The 20,054-nt window shown below is 43.2% G+C and overlaps 1 protein-coding gene and 1 long non-coding RNA gene across 3 annotated transcripts in view; one reads left to right on the forward strand and one right to left on the reverse strand.

Annotated features, from left to right (window-relative positions):
- LOC141273788 (uncharacterized) overlaps window positions 1–20,054 on the reverse strand; it is a 32,356-nt gene that overhangs the window by 10,193 nt on the left and 2,109 nt on the right. The window lies entirely within an intron of this gene.
- The window catches only part of CNTF (ciliary neurotrophic factor), a 177,428-nt gene continuing 172,394 nt past the window's right edge, over window positions 15,021–20,054 (forward strand). The window contains exon 1 of one of the 2 annotated variants that reach the window (XM_073686140.1): window positions 15,021–15,097. Coding sequence is in view for 1 of the 2 variants with exons in the window: in XM_073686138.1 (XP_073542239.1) it covers window positions 15,093–15,097 (5 nt within the window). In the remaining variant the exon portion in view is untranslated. The remainder of the gene's footprint in view (window positions 15,098–20,054) is intronic. The other variant, XM_073686138.1, reaches the window with a different exon arrangement.

Consider the following 20,054-nt stretch of genomic DNA (forward strand, 5'->3'; position numbering starts at 1 on the left):
CCTTTATGACCTATAAATGCAATTTGTTCTCCCTTATAAATTATAACCACCACACTGCCCACTTCATGAACTATAACTGCTACTCCACCCCCCCTTATGAACTATACCCGCCAATGCTGTCCTCCTTTATGAATTATGACCTTCACACTGCACATCTCCTTCATGTCGTTCCTTCTCCACAGTTTGGTCATGCTGTCCATATCTGTACATTGCCTCTCCATACTGTCTCTTCTCTACTCTCCTTATCTCCACACAGCCCCCCTATGCTGCCCCCTTTGCATACTGTGCATCAAATATTGTGCAATCACACTACATTACACACCCCTTTATAATAAAAGTCCCTTACGTCTTCGGCTACACTATGGAGCACTTATCCTAGCCTGTGTCTTCGCTACGTATGTAGTGGAGCATGGATGTCAGCCACTGAAGAGGTGACTGCATCACACCACTGCACATCACCTCTGCCCCTGCAGCACCTGTGCTCTGACAGATGCAAATACAATAAAATGCCAAAAGCAGGGAACCAGCTTTTTACTGCTTCTGCAAAGCGACTGTTATTTTAACAACATATTTGGGGAACCGAACGAAAAACACTCCTGAGTGGCGGCAAAATGAGAGACACCCAAGACCGCCACCTGAGGCGAGATAGCCGAAGCGGCCCTACTCTTGACATATACATATCCCCCCTGTCACACAACCCTAAATAGCTATTCAAAATTTTCAATTCTCCCCTCCGTTCCCCAGCGCCGCCTCCCTCTCCACTCATCTCATCTCAGCCGAAGACTTTGACACATTCTTCAAGCAGAAGATTGACACCATCAGACCAAGCTTTTGTCTAAAGTCCCCCCAGCCCCTCCTCAACCATCCTCCTCCAAAACCAGCTTCTCCACCATTACGGACAGATCTACCTCTCTGGACCCGATATCTCCTCTCTACTAACCAAAATCCCACAATGTCTGTCTGCTATTTCATCCTTCTTCTCTGACAGATTTCTAAAACGTAACATGGACAAAACTGAATTCATCATCTTTCCATCGTCTCACTTAAGCCCCCCAACTTACCTATCCATCAAAGTCAATGGCTGCCCACTCTCCCCAGTTCCGCTGCCTCGGGGTAACCCTGGACTCTAACCTCTCCTTTAAACCACATATCCAAGCCCTTTCCACTTCCTGCCGACTCCAACTCAAAAATATCTCCCGGATCCGCACATTCCTCAACCACGAATCTGCAAAAACACTAGTGCACGCCCTCATGATCTCCCGCCTCGACTACTGCAACCTGTTGCTCTGTGGCCTCACTTCTACCACTCTCGCACCCCTCCAATCTATCCTAAACTCTGCTGCCCGACTAATCCACCTGCCCACCCACTATTCCCCGGCCTCTCCTCTCTGTCAATCCCTTCACTGGCTCCCCATTGCCCAGAGACTCCAGTTCAAAACTCTAACCATGGCATACATCCACAACCTGCCTCCTCCTTATATCTGTGACCTAGTCTCCTGGTACTTACCTACACAAAACCTTTGATCCTCACAAGATCTCCTTTTCTACTCCCCTCTTATCTCTTTTTCCCACAATCGTATACAAGATTTCTCCCGTGCATCCCCCCTACTCTGGAACTCTCTACGCCAACACATCAGACTCTCGCCTACCGTGGAAACCTTCAAAAGGAACCCGAAGACCCAAATCTTCCGACAAGCCTACAACCTGCAGTAACCCTCGCTCCACCATTCGCTGCACGACCAGCTCTACCCTCACTTACTGTATCCTCACCCGTCCCCTGTAGATTGTGAGCCCTCGTGGGCAGGGTCCTCGCTCCTCCTGTACCAGTCACCGACTTGTATTGTTCAAAATTTATTGTAATTGTTTGTACTATGTATACCCCTTTCACATGTAAAGCGCCATGGAATGAATGGCGCTATAATAATAAATAATAATATACATGCTCATAGATTTCCATTATCACATAGAGGTCAAAATATTGTACTTTTGCTTCTGGTTGGAACATTTATTTTACTCGAATAGAGTAATAATCTAATGTTTTGCATATAGGAGAATTCACCACCCATTGAAAATGGGTAAAATCCATGATGAAAGAGAAAATGGACGGGCTGTGGATGTTAAATCTTGAGGTGATATTCAACTGGTTCCACCCGATTCAACCGAACTGGTCGTTGAAATCATAGTGTCCAACTCCAGTACTGCGTTTTCCAGAAATTGTCCTTTATTTAAATATGACAATGAGATACTAAGTGCACCCATGACGTGGCTAGGCAGTTTAGTGCACCTTTCCACCTCTATCTCAGCCCTCCTCTGGTTCTTGTGAAGACAAAGCTGTATATTAGGGAAAAGTGGGGACATGGATAGATGGAAATCAAGTAAATGGGGAACGTACTCTTCACTGCACCGAGCGCCTAATTGGGTCATTCCATGTAAAGTGATCCAATGAATTTTTAATCTATATTTTAAATTCTTTTGAGATTTTCTTCTCTGGTAATAGTGTGGACGCAAAATGTAAAGAAAAAAAAATTCAATATACTTTAGTATTTTTTTTTTATTAATTTTTCAAAGTTTTCAAAAAAATTTAATTTCTGTGTTGTATGCCTTTATGTTACTCCTCATAATTCAAGCCAGAACCAAGATAGTGAAACGGAAAAACCACCATTAAACTCAGAACTGTACAGGCTTTCACCCGATATGTCTCATGAATATCTTTGTTAATATTTTACCCATTCGGACTCAAAAGCAAAATTTTGAAAAGCATTTCCAAAAAAAAGTACATGATATAACATTTTCAAAAAACTCACATGTGCCTCCTATGCTCCTATCTGTACCAAAATTCACGTTGGAATCTCAAAGGGATCATACTTCAAAAAATAACTATATAAAGAGGCGTATCTAGGAAAGGGAGAGGGGGCAGGCGGGGCATCTGTGACGCTCGTTTCAGGGGCTGGTCCCTGCGCCATCTCCCTTGTGCAGTGTCTACCCCAGCACCCTGTGCGATGAGCGCAGCATCCGATCCGTTGTCTGCTTAGCTGAATAGTAATAAGCCAGCTCTGTTTACAGTTAGAAATAAAATACAAAAGTGTAGTTATGATATCCGAGTGCTTACTTCGTGATTCAATAGCTGTTCATTTGTTCCAAAAAAAAATAGATTTCAGTGATAAAAATTTACATCCTACCAAGTTTGAGCAAGGTCTACTACTTCTTGTATGGCTTTTCTGCACAGTATAAAAATAGGAAAAACTTTATGAATGTATGGCATCACAAGAAAGATTTTGGAGTGGAAGCAGAATGGCGCTTTAGGTTTAGGAGGCCCCGTGAAACGCCTTTATCCTCGAGCTAGCCTCCATAGGCTGTATTCAGACCAAATCTTAACACCTAACTGGAGTGAGAAAAAAATATTCCTAACATTCAGTTCATGTACTGTACAAACCAAGACTACCAAGAAGAGGAGAGTTTATTAAAACATCAGTTTCTGGAAGAAGAACCCATTAACCCTTTCGCGCCACAGCCTGTTTTCGCCTTCGTGACCAGGCCAATTTTTACAATTCTGACCACTGTCACTTTATGAGGTAATTACTCTGGAACGCTTCAACGGATCCCACTGATTCTGAGAATGTTTTTTCGTGACATCTTGTACTTAATGATAGTGGTAAAATTTCTTCGGCAGGACTAGCGTTTATTTGTGAAAAAATCTGAAATTTTGGGAAAATTTTCAAAATTTCGCAATTTTCAAACTTTGAATTTTCATGCCCTTAAATCAGAGAGATATGTCACACAAAATAGTTAATAAATAACATTTCCCACATCTCTACTTTACATCAGCACAATTTTGGAACCAAATTTTTTTTTGTTAGGAAGTTATAAGGATTAAATGTTGACCTGTGATTTCTCATTTTTCCAACAAAATTTGAACACCATTTATTTAGGGACCACATCTTATTTGAAGTGACTTTGAGAGGCCTTTATGACAGAAAATACCCAAAAGTGACACCATTCTAAAAACTTCACCCCTTAAGGTGCTCAAAACCACATGCAAGGAGTTTATTAACCCTTTAGGTGCTTCATGGGAATTTTTGAAATGTGGAAGAAAACAATGAACATTTAACTTTTTTTTCAGAAAAATGTTACTTTAGACCCCAATTTTATTTTATTTTCACAAGGGTAACAGAAAAAAATAGACTACATAATTTGTAGTGCAATTTCTCCTGAGCACGATGATACCCGATATGTGAGGGAAAATCACGGTTTGGGCACACGGCAGTGTTCGGAAGGGAATGAGCGCCATTTGACTTTTTGAATGTAAAATTTGTTTGAATAATTAGCGGATGCCATGTCGCATTTGGGGAACCCCTGATGTGCCTAAACAGTGGAAACCCCCCACAAGTGCCACCATTATGGAAACTAGACCCCTTAGGGAACTTATCTAGATGTGTGGGGAGCACCTTGCACCCCCAGGTATTTCACAGAAGTTTATAATATTGAGCCGTAAAAATAAAATTTTCACATTTTTCCCACAAAAATGGTTTTCATCCCCTAATTTTGCATTATCATAAGGATAACAGGAGAAATTGCACCATGAAATTTGTTGAGCAATTTCTCCTGAGTACGCCGATACCAGATATGTGGTGGAAAACTACTGCTTTGGCACACGGCAGGGCTTGGAAGAGAAAGGAGCGCTATGTTGGATGGGATAGGTTGCAGACACCATGTCACATTTGAAGAGTCGCTGACAGGCCGAAACAGCAGAAACCCCCACAAGTGACCCCATTTTGTAAACTATACCTCTCAAGGAATTCATCTAGGGAAGTAGTGAATATTTTTTAATTTATACCATTGGGCAGTGAAGAAAAAATTATATTTTTTACCACAAAAAAATTATTTTAGCCTCAGATTTTATATTTTCACACAGGGCAATGGGTAAATATGGTGCCGAAATGTGTCACACAATTTCTTCTAAACGTGGCAATACCTCATACAGTACAGACCAAAAGTTTGGACACACCTTCTCATTTAAAGATTTTTCTGTATTTTCATGACTTTGAAAATTGTACATTCACACTGAAGGCATCAAAACATATGACATTCTTGTCACTGCACAGTGACTGCACTGCTACTGAAGATGAGGTAGAAGAACATGCACAGGTCTTAAATCTGGTATTGTGGCCCCTGCTGATGTGTATGGATGTTTTTTATGAGCCATATTTCTACCTAGAAGTGCTGAAAATGTGTTTCTATTGATAGACTGATGATCCTGTCATTTTACAGAAGAAAGCTGTCCATATACATTTGATGAATGGTTGCTTAATCTGACAAAATTTATAGGACCAGTTGACCATCTGATAGTTATGGGATGTCTTCCATCTATCCCTCAATTGCAAAGGTCAAAGCAAAAAGGGGTTGGTTCGGCATTTTGGGGAATTTTAAAAATTTTTGCATGTATTTTTTCATTATTATTATTTTTTTTTTTTTTACTACTTCAGTAATCAAACTCTTTCATCTCTCCATAGAGGACTTGAAGCTATGATCGCTTGATTGTTCAGACAACACACTGCACGTGTGTGTGTGTGTGTATATATATATATATATATATATATATATATATATATATATATATATATATACATACATATATATATACATACAGTAGACCAAAAGTTTGGACACACCTCATTTAAAGATTTTTTTTTCTGTATTTTCAGGTTTAATAAGTGGGATTTCTTAACTTATAAGTGGGGTTGGGACCATCAGTTGTGTTGTGCAGAAGTCAGTTGGATACACAGCTGATAGTCCTACTGAATAGACTGTTAGAATTTGTATTATGGCAAGAAAAAAGCAGCTAAGTAAAGAAAAACGAGAGGCCATCATTACTTTAAGAAATGAAGGTCAGTCAGTCCAAAAAATTGGGAAAACTTTGAAAGTGTCCCCAAGTGCAGTTGCAAAAAGCATCAAGCGCTACAAAGAAACTGGCTCACATGAGGACCGCCCCAGGAAAGGAAGACCAAGAGTCACCTCTGCTTCTGAGGATAAGTTTATCTGAGTCACCAGCCTCAGAAATCATAGGTTAACAGCAGCTCAGATTAGAGACCAGGTCAATGCCACACAGAATTCTAGCAGCAGACACATCTCTACAACTACTGTTAAGAGGAGACTTTGTGCAGCAGGCCTTCATGGTGAAATATCTGCTAGGAAACCACTGCTAAGGACAGGCAACAAGCAGAAGAGACTTGTTTGGGCTAAAGAACACAAGGAATGGACATTAGACCAGTGGAAATCTGTGCTTTGGTCCGATGAGTCCAAATTTGAGATCTTTGGTTCAAACCACCGTGTCTTTGTGCGACGCAGAAAAGGTGAACAGATGGACTCTACATGCCTGGTTCCCACCGTGAAGCATGGACGAGGAGGTGTGATGGTGTGGGGGTGCTTTGCTGGTGACACTGTTGGGGATTTATTCAAAATTGAAGGCATACTGAACCAGCATGGCTACCACAGAATCTTGCAGCGGCATGCTATTCCATCCGGTTTGCGTTTAGTTGGACCATCATTTATTTTTCAACAGGACAATGACCCCAAACACACCTCCAGGCTGTGTAAGGGCTATTTGACCAAGAAGGAGAGTTATGCGGTCCTACGCCAGATGACCTGGCCTCCACGGTCACCAGACCTGAACCCAATTGAGATGGTTTGGGGTGAGCTGGACCGCAGAGTGAAGGCAAAAGGGCCAACAAGTGCTAAGCATCTCTGGGAACTCCTTCAAGATTGTTGGAAGACCATTTCCAGTGACTACCTCTTCTGCACAACACAACTGATGGTCCCAACCCCATTTATAAGGCAAGAAATCCCACTTATTAAACCTGACAGGGCACACCTGTGAAGTGAAAACCATTTCCGGTGACTACCACCTGAAGCTCATCAAGAGAATGCCAAGAGTGTGCAAAGCAGTCATCAAAGCAAAAGGTGGCTACTTTGAAGAACCTAGAATATAAGACATATTTTCAGTTGTTTCACACTTTTTTGTTAAGTATATAATTCCACATGTGTTAATTCATAGTTTTGGTGCCTTCAGTGTGAATGTACAATTTTCATAGTCATGAAAATACAGAAAAATCTTTAAATGAGGTGTGTCCAAACTTTTGGTCTGTACTGTATGTGGCTATACATTACCGCTTAGCCATACGGCGAGACCCGGGAGGGACTCTTGGAGAACAAATTATTGTAGAATAATTTGCGAACTCCATATACACAGCCCCTAAGTGCTGGAAGAGCAGAATCCCCCCTCAAGTGACCCCATTTTGGAAATTATACTCCATTGGGAATTTACCTACAAGTGTAATGACGATTTTGACTCCATGGGTCTTTTCCAGAAACAAGCAGCAGTGGATGTTATTGAGTGAAAACTGGCGTTGAAGCGACCAGTACGCTGTAGTGACCAGTATTTTGTGCCCAGCTCATGCTTCTGGAGACATACACCTGTAAATTAGGTAAGCTTTCATCGCTACAGGAACGCCAAACATGTGGACCCTAAATGTAGTTTAGGAACATTGTGGGGCTCAGAAGGGAGGGAGTCATTTGGATTTAGGAGCACAACATTTTCTGATTTTTTTTGGGGGGGCAAGGGCCATTTTGCTTTTCCAGAGCCTTTGTGCTACCAGTAACTTGGAAGTCCCTTATATTTTTAACAGCTGACGGACCTGAGCAGGGACTAGCTTTTTTTGAGGACTGAGTTGAAGCTTTTATTGGGAACATATTACATAACGTTTATCCGGCGCTCTAGGCTGAGCACTTACAATACACTTTCCATCTAAATCTCCAAGTGATGTAATTCAGATGAAACCCCCGCAGGATCCATTCACTATAATGAGGCAGCAAAGTTACTCTGGACTCCGTCTGGCCTCTCTTTAGCGGTGCACAAAACTGTGGCCAACCGCACTTTTATGCACGCCTAGAAAAACTGACACCGTGGGATCACAGGCTAGACAACGTCCACAGTGCCTACATCTGCCTCATTACAGGGAATCTTCTGCTGGGGGTTCTGTCTGAATCACATATTTCAGAGATTTACACAGAAATCCCGGTGTAAGCACTCAGCGCAGGGTAAATGTGAGCAGAGCCTTACTAAGATCTTTGGGAGACATAATAAACAAATCAGCAGCAGTTGAAGTATTGGTTTTATTTTTTTACGCTGTTCCTCGTGAGGTATAAGTGACTAGACGACTTTATTCTTCGGGTCGGTGCGATTACAGCGATACCAGATTTATATCGGGTTTTTACGACTGACAGTTGTCTCACACTAAAAGACGCTTTTTTTTTTTTTACAATATCTACCGTATTTTTCGGACTATAAGACGCACCGAACCATAAGACGCACCTAGGTTTTAGAGGAGGAAAATAATAAAAAAAAATGTAAGCAAAAAATGTGGTCATGATGCACTTTTAAGGGGGAGGGGGTCTTCTGCTGACACTGGTATAGGGGTAATGTCCCCCAATTCTGACAATATCCCCCATCCTGGTATATATGCCCCCCCCTTCCTTTAATACGTGGTCCCCATCCTGGTATGCCTGGCACCCCTCAATCCTGGTATGCATGCACCCCTCATCCCCAATCCTGGTATGCAAGGCTCCTTCATCCTTATCCTGGTATGCATGGCACCCCTCATCCCAAATCCTGGTATGCATGGCACAGTAATACCCATCCTGGTATGCATGGCACCTCTCATCCCTATCCTGGTATGCATGGCACCCCTCGTCCCCATCCTGGTATGCATGGCACCCCTCATCCCCGTCTTGGTATGCATGGCACCCCTCATCCCCGTCCTGGTATGCATGGCACCCCTCATCCCCGTCCTGGTATGCATGGCACCCCTCATCCCCATCCTGGTATGCATGGCACCCCTCATCCCCATCCTGGTATGCATGGCACCCCTCATCCCCATCCTGGTATGCATGGCACCCCTCATCCCCATCCTGGTATGCATGGCACCCCTCATCCTTATCCTGTAATGCATGGCACCCCTCATCCTTATCCTGTAATGCATGGCACCCCTAATCCCTGTCCTGGTATGCATGGCACCCCTAATCCCCATCAAAATGCACATAGAAAAAAAAATAAACACTCCTCCTCACCTTTCTTCTCTCCTCCAGCACTGATCTCTCCATGTGAGCCCTGCATGATGTCACTGCCATGCGCGGCTCACATGGAGAGATCAGCTGCCGGAAGTCACTGCTCCCCACGCCGGGACTGTGTGCGCGGGGAGCAGTGACTTCACTCTCCTTCATTGCCGGCACACAGCGGAGCCTGCGGCTCCTGTTGCTGCGGTCTATCGCGTGTGCCCGCTCAATAAAGGGCATGAATATTCACCCCTCTCCACTCCCATGGGCGTAGAGAGAAGTTGAATATTCATGCCTTTTAACAGCAGGCACATGCAATTTCAGCAGCAGCAGGAGCCGCGCTTCGTTCCGCTGTGTGCCGCTATTAAGGAGCATGAATATTTGGTGCTCCCCACGCCCATTGCACTGAATATTCATTTTCTTTAGCAGCGGGTAGCTGCTGCCTCTTGTGCCTCGCTCCTCCACCGCTACCGCTCCCCCCACACCCTCTATCTATCTATCTATATATATACACATCCCCCCCAACATTTGGACTATAAGACGCACCACCCATTTTCCTCCAAAATTTTGGAGGAAAAAAGTGCGTCTTATGGTCCGAAAAATACGGTAGTTTTTGAATCGCAATATTTTGAGAGCCATGTAAGGGCTTGTTTTTTGCGGGACAAGTTGACGTTTTTATTGGTACCATTTTTGGGTACGTGACTTTTTTGATCGCTTTCTATTCCATTTTTTGGGAGGTAAAATGAACACAAACCAGCAATTCAGGATTTGTTTTTTGAGGGTTTTTTTTATGCCCTTTTGTGTGTGGTAAAAGTGATAAGACAGCTTTATTTTTCGGGTCAGTATGTTTACAGCGATACTACACTTATATAGTTTTTTTATGTTTTGGCGCTTTTACACAATAAAACTATTTTATAGAAAAAATATTTTTTTTGGCATTGCTTTATTCTGAGAGCTCTAACTTTTTTATTTTTCGGCTGATTGAGCTGTATGGCGGCTTTTTTTTTTGAGGGACAAGATGACGTTTTCAGCTGTACCATTTTATTTCCATTTGGCTTTTTGATCGCATTTTATTCCACTTTTTGCTTGGCGATATGATGAAAAAGCAGAGCTTTTTGCTCAGTTTTTTATTTTTTACTGTGTACACAGAAGAGGTTAATTATTGTGACTGTTTTATAGATCGGGTTGTTAAGGACGCGGCGATACCAAATATATGTACTTTTTTTGTTTTTGCATAAATATAGGGATTTATTGGTTTAATATTTAAAAAAAAAAATCACAAAATAAAATTTAACAGTATGAAAACACCAAGGTTACTTACCGGTAGCCGTTTTTTCCTGAGCCCATGACAGCACACCTTGAGAGAGGATCCGCCCCACCAAGGACAGGAAACCGTCTGAAATAAAAGGGCGGTACCTCTCCCTCGCTTCAGTTGTTTACAGAGCATTGAGAGGACCTCCCTAAACAGGTTAGGCACATAACCAACACCACAATATACATATACACACCACCCCAAACAGTGCACACCAGGGTGTGAGAAACATAGAAAAAATAAGGGGGGGAAACTACGGGTGCTGTCATGGGCTCAGGAAAAACCGGCTACCGGTAAGTAACCTTGGTGTTTTCCCCTCCCCCATGACAGCACACCTTGAGAGAATTTTGGAGAATTTATGAGCACCCTAGGGAGGGACCACCGCCTGAAGCACCCTTCTCCCAAAGGTGAGATCAGAAGAGGATAGATCCAACCGATAGTGCTTAAAGAAGGTGGATGGTGTAGACCAAGTAGCAGCCCTACATATCTGCTCGATCGAGACGTCTGCTCTCTCTGCCCAGGAGGTTGCAACGGCTCTGGTGGAATGAGCCCTCACATTGTCCGGGGCTGGAACCCCTGTGGACGTATAGGCTAAGCAAATGGCCTCCCTGAGCCACCTAGAGATGGTACCCTTGGACACCCCGTGACCTTTCCTACACCCTTGAAAGGCCAGAAACAGAGAACCGTCTTTCCTCCACAGACTAGTCATGTGAATGTACTGTAGCAGGGACCTCCTAACATCTAGGCTATGGAACCTGACTTCCCCTGGGTTCTTGGGATTGCTGCAGAACGAGGGTAGCACAATCTCCTGACTACGGTGAAATCTAGATACCACCTTGGGAAGGTATGCTGGATCTGGCCGCAAGGTGACCCTATCCTCAAAGATTTGTGTGTAAGGAGGATTAACCGAAAGGGCCTGCAGATCACCCACCCTACGGGCTGACGTTAAGGCCACTAGGAGGATGGTCTTAAGGGTGAGAATTTTTGGAGAAACCTTGTGTAGAGGTTCAAATGGTTCACTAGTAAGAGCGTTCAAGACTAAGTTCAGGTCCCAAGGAGGAACACCCAAGGATCTAACCGGTCCTGCTCTGGCACAGGACTTGATAAACCTCGAGATCCACCTATTCCCAGCCAGATTACAATTGTAGAGTGCTCCCAAAGCTGAAACTTGAACCTTAAGGGTCCCTGTAGCTAGACCCAGGTCCCGCCCCTTTTGCAGAAATTCCAGGATCCCTCTGATCGGAGGTTTGCTCGATAGCGGGATATCTATAAACTCTAGGAATTTACCCCAAACCCTGATATAAATCTTAGTTGTTTTCTGCTCCCCAATAAAGTAGAAACTAAGCCTGGTGAAAACCCCTTGCTACTCAATAGCGACCTCTCAAATTCCATGCCGAAAGATGGAACCCCCTGGCCTGGGCATGGAATACTGGTCCCTGCATGAGAAGGTCCGGCCTCTCTGGTAGAATCCAGGGATCTGACACCGACATTAGCCGAAGCAGAGAGAACCAAGGCCTCTTGGGCCAAAAAGGGGCTATCAAAATCACCCTGGCGCCTTCCTCCCGGATCTTCCTCACCACTACTGGAATCATCACTAATGGCGGAAAGGCATAGGCCTTCCTGAACCCCCAAGGAATCTGGAGGGCATCTACGGCATGGGGATTTTCTGCCGGATTTAGGGAGCAAAATCTCTGCACCTTTCTGTTTGCCCTTGTGGCGAACAGGTCTATGTCTGGCTGCCCCCATAACTGGACAATCTGATGGAAGACCTCCGGGTTCAACCCCCACTCCCCCTGTCTTAGGGTATGGCGGCTTAGAAAATCTGCTTTCACGTTTTCTATCCCCTTTATGTGAAGGGCGCTGAGGGATAGGAGGTTTCGCTCTGCTAGACCAAGGATCCTGTCTGCCACCACCATCAGAGGGCGCCTCCCGGGATTTAGATGCTCTCTCTTCCTCCAGACCCATGGTTGATCTTACTGCCCTAACCAGTCTGTCTGTATTCTCAATGGGGAAGCAGGGTCTACCGCCCCCTGATGAGGAAGAGGACGATGAATCCCACTGCTCCTCGGACTGGGAGGAATCAGAGACGGGGGAAACCTCTCTACGGGGCCTTTTCTTCCCTCTAAGGAACCCTTTCAGGGACCCCTGAACTTCTGCATGTACTATGTACTTTAAATCTGCAGCAAAATCCCGGGAATTCTCAGCTATGGTTTTGGTCACACAGCCCTGGCAAAGTGGTTTCTGCCACTCTACTGAGAGAGAAGCTTGTCAAAGGGCACACATTTTATGCTTTTGCTTGGCACTACTCTTCTTAGGCTTCTAAAAAAAGGAAGCACATAAGAGACTTCCCGTTATTAACCAGTGACATTCACGAAGCTCACTCACCCTCGGAGGTCACAAACGGGTACCGGATTCGGAGGCTGTCGCGGAACCGATGATTCCATTCTGGATGGTCCCGAGGCACTCGAAGCCTTACTCCTGCGGCTGCCACTACGATTACTCGAGCGGCTGTCTGTAGACGATGCATCCCTCTGCTTTTTCTGTTGTTGAGGTGGGGGGGTAAGCTGCTGCTACTCCTGGCTATCTGGATCAGCCATGTCTCAGAAGCGCACCACGCTTCCAGGATAGCTCCCCCCCCTTAAATATAGGGCCATCCAGCCTCCTCCGGTATGTGGGCCCTCCCCCTTCCTCAGGCCGGAGCTCCGTTGAAAAAAAAATAAAAAATAAAAAACCGGCCTGGGACGCTCCGATGGGCGCCGCCATCTTGGATCGGCGCCGCCTCCTGACGTCACCCAGCGCGCCGCTCCCAGCGTGCCCTGCGCCGTCACGTCAGGCGCGTCACACCCGGAAGCGTTCCACACTGCAGGGGGAGGACGGCGCCGCGGTCTCCGGGAGGACAGAGCCTGCCTCACCGCGTGCGCCCCGCTCGGCGCAGAGACCCCAGGGGAAGCTGCGGACGGCGCTTCTGGGATACTGAACCCGGTGCACAGGCCAGTGCCCGCTCTTCCACACCGGGACAGCCCCAGGTAAGTCTTCTTTCTTCCAGACAGGTTCCCCATCAAGGACAGGAAACCAACTGAAGCGAGGGAGAGGTACCGCCCTTTTATTTCAGACGGTTTCCTGTCCTTGGTGGGGCGGATCCTCTCTCAAGGTGTGCTGTCATGGGGGAGGGGAAAACATTTTTAGACTTTTTTTTTACATTTTTACTTAGTCCCTGTATGGGACTTAAATTTTTATTTTTCTAATCACTGTTCTCATGCAATGCAATAGACATGTATTGCATTGCATGAGAGCTCAGCTGACAGTTTTACCCAATCTCAGTATCTCCTGCTAGACTTCAGCTGCTGGCTGAGCCTAGCAGGACACCGTGCATGACAGACCCAGAGGTGGTCATGTGACCTCCAGCTGCCACGACAACGCCAGGTCCTATCAGGCATCACAGGGGCCGTCGGAAAGGTAAGTGAACGACCCCCTCTCTTCTCACTGTCTCCTAAATGCCGCGATCGCTATGGATCGTGGCATCTAGAAGATAGCAAAGGGTTAACATCATTGGGACCTGATCCAATCAGGTCCCGATGATGTTCCCTGTCAGAGCTACTGCTCAGCACCGCACCCGCAGCGCTTGCAGGACCACCGACCATTTATAAACGTCGGCGCTGCGCAGAGCCCAGGCTTCACGTCAGCTGCCAATACAAGGCTGACATGAACCCTAACCCCTTTATCCCGCAAGAAATCCCACTTATTAAACCTGACAGGGCACACCTGTGAAGTGAAAACCATTTCCGGTGACTACCTCGAAGCTCATCAAGAGAATGCCAAGAGTGTGCAAAGCAGTCATCAAAGCAAAAGGTGGCTACTTTGAAGAACCTAGAATATAAGACATATTTTCAGTTGTTTCACACTTTTTTGTTAAGTATATAATTTCACATGTGTTAATTCATAGTTTTGATGCCTTCAGTGTGAATGTACAATTTTCATAGTCATGAAAATACAGAAAAATCTTTAAATGAGAAGGTGTGTCCAAACTTTTGGTCTACCGTGTGTGTGTGTATATATATATATATATATATATATACACACACACACACACACGTGCAGTGTGTTGTCTGAACAATCAAGCGATCATAGCTTCAAGTCCCCTATGGAGAGATGAAAGAGTTTGATTACTGAAGTAGTAAAAAAATTAAATAAAATAATGAAAAAATACATGCAAAAATTTTTAAAATTCCCCAAAATGCCGAACCAACCCCTTTTTGCTTTGACCTTTGCAATTGAGGGATAGATGGAAGACATCCCATAACTATCAGATGGTCAACTGGTCCTATAAATTTTGTCAGATTAAGCAACCATTCATCAAATGTACATGGACAACTTTCTTCTGTAAAATTACAGGATCATCAGTCTATCAATAGAAACACATTTTCAGCACTTCTAGGTAGAAATATGGCTCATAAAAAACATCCATACACATCAGCAGGGGCCACAATACCAGATTTAAGACCTGTGCATGTTCTTCTACCTCATCTTCAGTAGCAGTGCAGTCACTGTGCAGTGACAAGAATGTCATATGGTGACTCACCACTAGAAGATCCTCGCAGCCAATAGGAGTGTCCTACAAGCTCTGATCTGCGGCTATACATCGGACAGCTCGGCAGTGAAGGCTACATCCCTGATGCTGTGAGTTTAATTATGCAATTCTTGAAAAATACTGCAAGGTTTACTACCCACTCCCCACAAAGCCACCACACAGTATGTTCATGAATTATCTTAAATATTCTATTCGACCATTTATTAGTTCTGTTTCTGTGACAACAATGATTTTGTGTTCAGCAGTCTGGAAAAGCTGAGTCACAAACCCTGTAATGAGGGGAAATTAAATTTAGAAATGTTTGACAGCAATTTTACCAGACAAGAGATCCACAGGTTGCAGACCACAGATTATAGAAGCTATCCATAATTAATGACATAGCAGTCTGAACAATGCATGTACAGAAAATCTTCGCTTACAGTAAACTACTAATCAGCTAAATTATAGTTCACCGATGTCATCTATGGAGAAATTTTGGCTTTACTCAGGTATATAAAATGTGTTGTACACATACATACAAAGGGGTGGTCAAAAACTAACATTGATTTTAATCCTAAATCACTATTAATTTAATCTGCTTTAATTAAAAAGTCTCTTCCATTCCCTGTCTAATCTACTGCCTGCATAATTTTTTTTACCTACTTCCTGTTTGATTACGTTCCATTTGAGCATCTCCAGTACATTATGGGATACTGAAACTGGACATCATCAGGGGGAAAAGGCTGCTGTCACTGTTGGAGCCTCTGTCACCACCCCAAAACGAAGCATCAGTCACCTCCATTTCGGTGGATAAGATAGTTCATGCTCTACTGAGCATGCACTGCTTGTCAATTCTGATGTATTCTCAGAACAAGCTCCCTCGTCACTGCGTAGTATTGTTTTCAATGCACAGTGACAGTGCGCTCCAACACCAGCTCTAATGAGAGATGACGAGCTGGCAAGAGAATGCACTGTCAGTGTGCATTGTAAAGAGAGAAAGTGGAAAGCAGGAAGAGGAGAGACTAGCCCGCCCCAGATAGAGAAGTCTGTTTTGTGATCTGTCTACCCTGTCTACTTCCTAGCACTTTGAAGAGTTGCTCCCATGGTGTTTTTCTTTACATTACATTTTTTTTCCGTCTGTATTTTTGGGTGAAAAAAACACAAGGTTTTACTGCAACAACAAAAATTCATGAGATTTGTAAAATCACACTCACTGCATAAATCGACCTGTGGTGCATTTTTCTTTATCAAACACTGCATGTTAATTCTTTAAGCAATTTTATCTGCTGAAGATATACAGGTGCATATCATTACATTAGAATATCATCAAAAAGTTAATTTATTTCAGTTCTTCAATACAAAAAGTGAAACTCATATTATACAGCGTCATTACAAACAGAGTGATCTATTTCAAGTGTTTATTTCTGTTAATGATTATGGCTTACAGCCCATGAAAACACAAAAGTCATCTCAATAAATTAGAATACTTTATAACAGCTTGAATTTTTTTTTTTTTTAAATCCGAAATGTTGGCCTACTGAAATGTATGTTCAGTAAATGCACTCAATACTTGGTCGCGGCTCCTTTTGTATCAATTACTGCATCAATGTGGCGTGGCATGGAGGCGATCAGCCATAACTGCTGAGGTGTTATGGAAGCCCAGGTTGCTTTGATAGCAGCCTTCAGCTCGTCTGCATTGTTGGGTCTGGGGTCTCTCATCTTCCTCTTGACAATACCCCATAGATTCTCTATGGGGTTAAGGTCAGACGAGTTTGCTGACCAATCAAGCACAGTGCTACTGTTGTTTTTAAACCAGGTATTGGTACTTTTGGCAGTGTGGACAGGTGCCAAGTCCTGCTGGAGAATAAAATTTCCATCTCCAAAAAGCTTGTAGGCAGAGGGAAGCATGAAGTGCTCTAAAATTTCCTGGTAGACGGCTGCGATGACTTTGGTCTTGATAAAACACAGTGGACCTCCACCAGCAGATGACATGGCTCACCAAACCATCACTGATTGTGGAGACTTCACACTAGACCTCAAGCAGCTTGGATTGTGTGCCTCTCCATTCTTCCTACAAACTCTGGGACCTTGATTTCCAAATTAAAATTGGAACTCTGGGACCTCATGGAGTGTGTCAATGACTGCCTTCTGGACATCTGTCAAGTCAGCAGTCGTCCCTATGATTAAGGAGCCTACTGAAACAGACTAAAGGACCTTTTTAAACGCTTAGGAAGCCCTTGCGGGTGTTTTTCGTTAATTATTTTAATTTACTGAGATAATGACTTTTCTGTTTTTCATTGGCTGTAAGCCATAATCATCAACATTAACAAAAATAAACACTTGAAATAGATCACTCTGTTTGTAATGACTCAATATGAGTTTCACTTTTTGTATTTAATGGAAATAAATTAACTTTGTGATGATATTCTAATTTAGTGAGATGCACCTGTACCTGCTCTCTGAATGAATTGATAAGAATAAGGCCGGTTTCTCTCATCTGTGAAAAACGGACCATGTTTGGCTCGATTTCATATATGCCGCTGTCTGAGGCAGTTAGCTCAGGGGAGGAAAAAAGGCGGTCAGGCTGGATATTCTGATTCAAACACAGCCTGTATTTCACAATCGTGTATTCCACAAATCATGGTCCGAGTACAAACCACAAGGTATGGACTGGTTACAGATTTTCTAACCTAAACTTAACAGCCTCAAAAGGAATATATGAAGCTATAAAGTTGGGGATAGTAAACTAGAAGCCTTTCTTCCACCTGTGATTTGTGGATATATAAAACCAGCCTCATACAAGTGATCCAACTGACTGTGCCTATTGATAACAATAAGACATGTGTGGGTGGAAGGATATTGGGGGCTGAAGCACAAAACTCCCAGCTGAAATGTAATGATCTATTCATTGATTTTCACTTCACTAAGTAGCATGAAAAATTTCCCATCTGACCATGCAGACATTCAAGAAAGAATGACAGAAAGGATGTACGTATAGCCAAATAACTCCATCTGTTTATACCACCTAAAGAAACAAGGTATGATTTGGTAAAGAGATATACAGAGTGGTCATAGACTAGCGCACTGACGCCCTAGGGCCACTGAGGGATGAACACTAGAGGATATGCTTCCTTTATTGACACTACACACAGACTTGAAACATACGGCTAGATGTTATCTGAACCCTCCATAACCCTTCTAGTAAGCTCACTTATTGGTACTGCTTTTATAGTGTGGCTGGAATGGCAAAATATTCCATGTAACTAACATGTATGGTTAGTTATAGGCTTTTGCATCACTGATTTGAGGGCAACTAGCACTGAAATGGTTAATTTACCTAATAGAGGAGGAGAAGGAAGGAAGATTACTGCTGAGTCACAAGGCCTTTTGGCTCTTTACTTTGAATAACAGATACCCAAAAGATTTAAATTTGAGGCCCGATCTAATATATTATTAGTGTTTTCCTGATTAATGTTCATAGTATTTTTTATTATTATTGGTTATTAACATGTGTTACAGGTGTTCAAATGGTGTTTTATGTGATGTCATGGAAATGGGGTAGATATGACGTAGTGCTTATGTATAACTAGCTTGTAGGTTTATTTTGAGCTTGCTGAAAGGTGTTTTTTTATCTTCATGTGAAGAAATAAAGCATGTTTATATAGAGAAGGAGCATCAGTTTATCTATATTTTATATATATATATATATATATATATATATATATATATATTTTTTTTTACAGAATTCATCAGTAACAATAAGGAAATAACTTAATTGTATTGGTACAGACCATTGTGAGGCTACAGTCTCAAAAATGGGGTACAAACTGTAAGAGCCATTCACACATTCATTTTTTTTCGTGGTTAACATACAAACTCATATTTTAGGGGCTATTTCTCGTGCCTGTATTTGTATTTGCCCGAGCTAACCATCGGTCCACAAAAAAAAAAAAAAAAAAAGTGACATGGTCAATTTTGATCTGTTTTGCGTATCAAACTCACCCCATTCAAGTGAACGATCTGCAAAAAACGAAAAATACATAAGACAGCACACAATGTCCATGTTGCATTCATATGCTGTTTTTTACTGACTGATCCTTAGGAAACCTTAAATGGGTTGTCCATGTTTGTGATGAAAATCCACAGTCACTCTATGTGACTGCAGACTTCTGAATACTAACAGCGCCCACTGCATGGTGTCGATATTCTCCGATGCCAGCGACAAAAGCGGCCGGTCATAAGACTGCAAGTGATCGGCTGCTCATATCTAGTCTCAGTGCGGCCAGAAGTATGCATATTGCATACTTGCAGTAACATGACCCCTAGCACCGGAGAATCCTGACAGCGAGCATTGCACGCACTTTGAGGATTCAGAAGTCTGCAGTCACAGAGAGCTACATACTCATCATAAACCGGGACATCACCTTTAACAAGGATATCTTATATGTGAAAAGACACAAGTACACACAAATGACAAAAACGGCCATACGGACCAAAATTAGTAAATTGGACAATTTTTTCGCATGCCTCTAAATATTTTTTTTAAAGTATGCTGATGACTGAATGATCATTTAATGAACAATCGTAGTGCCACTAACTGTCCATCATCGTCATATTTGTTCAGTGACACTGGGCAACAAGCGAACCATCTTCCTGGTTAATATTCTTTCAATGAAACATTGTTCATGAACAAACTTTCTTTGAATAAAATTTTTAGCAACAGACTTCTCAAATGATGAAGGGCTGTGATCATAAATAACCTTTCCGCTGCCGCTAGAGTCTTTGTTGATCAACTTCAGCAGCGAAGTCACATCTACAGTGCTCATATCTGCTGCAGCAATCACTGGGCTCAGGAGTTTGTGCCATTTATCCTGCCAGAGTTGCTGAGCCCAGCAATTGGCTGCAGCGGCTACGTAGACTGCCATTGATTAACAAAGACCAGACCATGGGCAGAAAGGCATCGCTAAACCTGGGAGTAATGCACAGTTTTTTTGTATTTTACATGTCTGCAAGCCTATAGAGTACAAAAGTGTTGAAATAGGTCAACCTCTTTTAGTTTTTACTTGA

This window comes from Phyllobates terribilis, unplaced genomic scaffold (genome assembly GCF_046119375.1).
Source record: "Phyllobates terribilis strain yellow unplaced genomic scaffold, ASM4611937v1 Scaffold_5__5_contigs__length_657084704, whole genome shotgun sequence".
NCBI lineage: Eukaryota > Metazoa > Chordata > Amphibia > Anura > Dendrobatidae > Phyllobates > Phyllobates terribilis.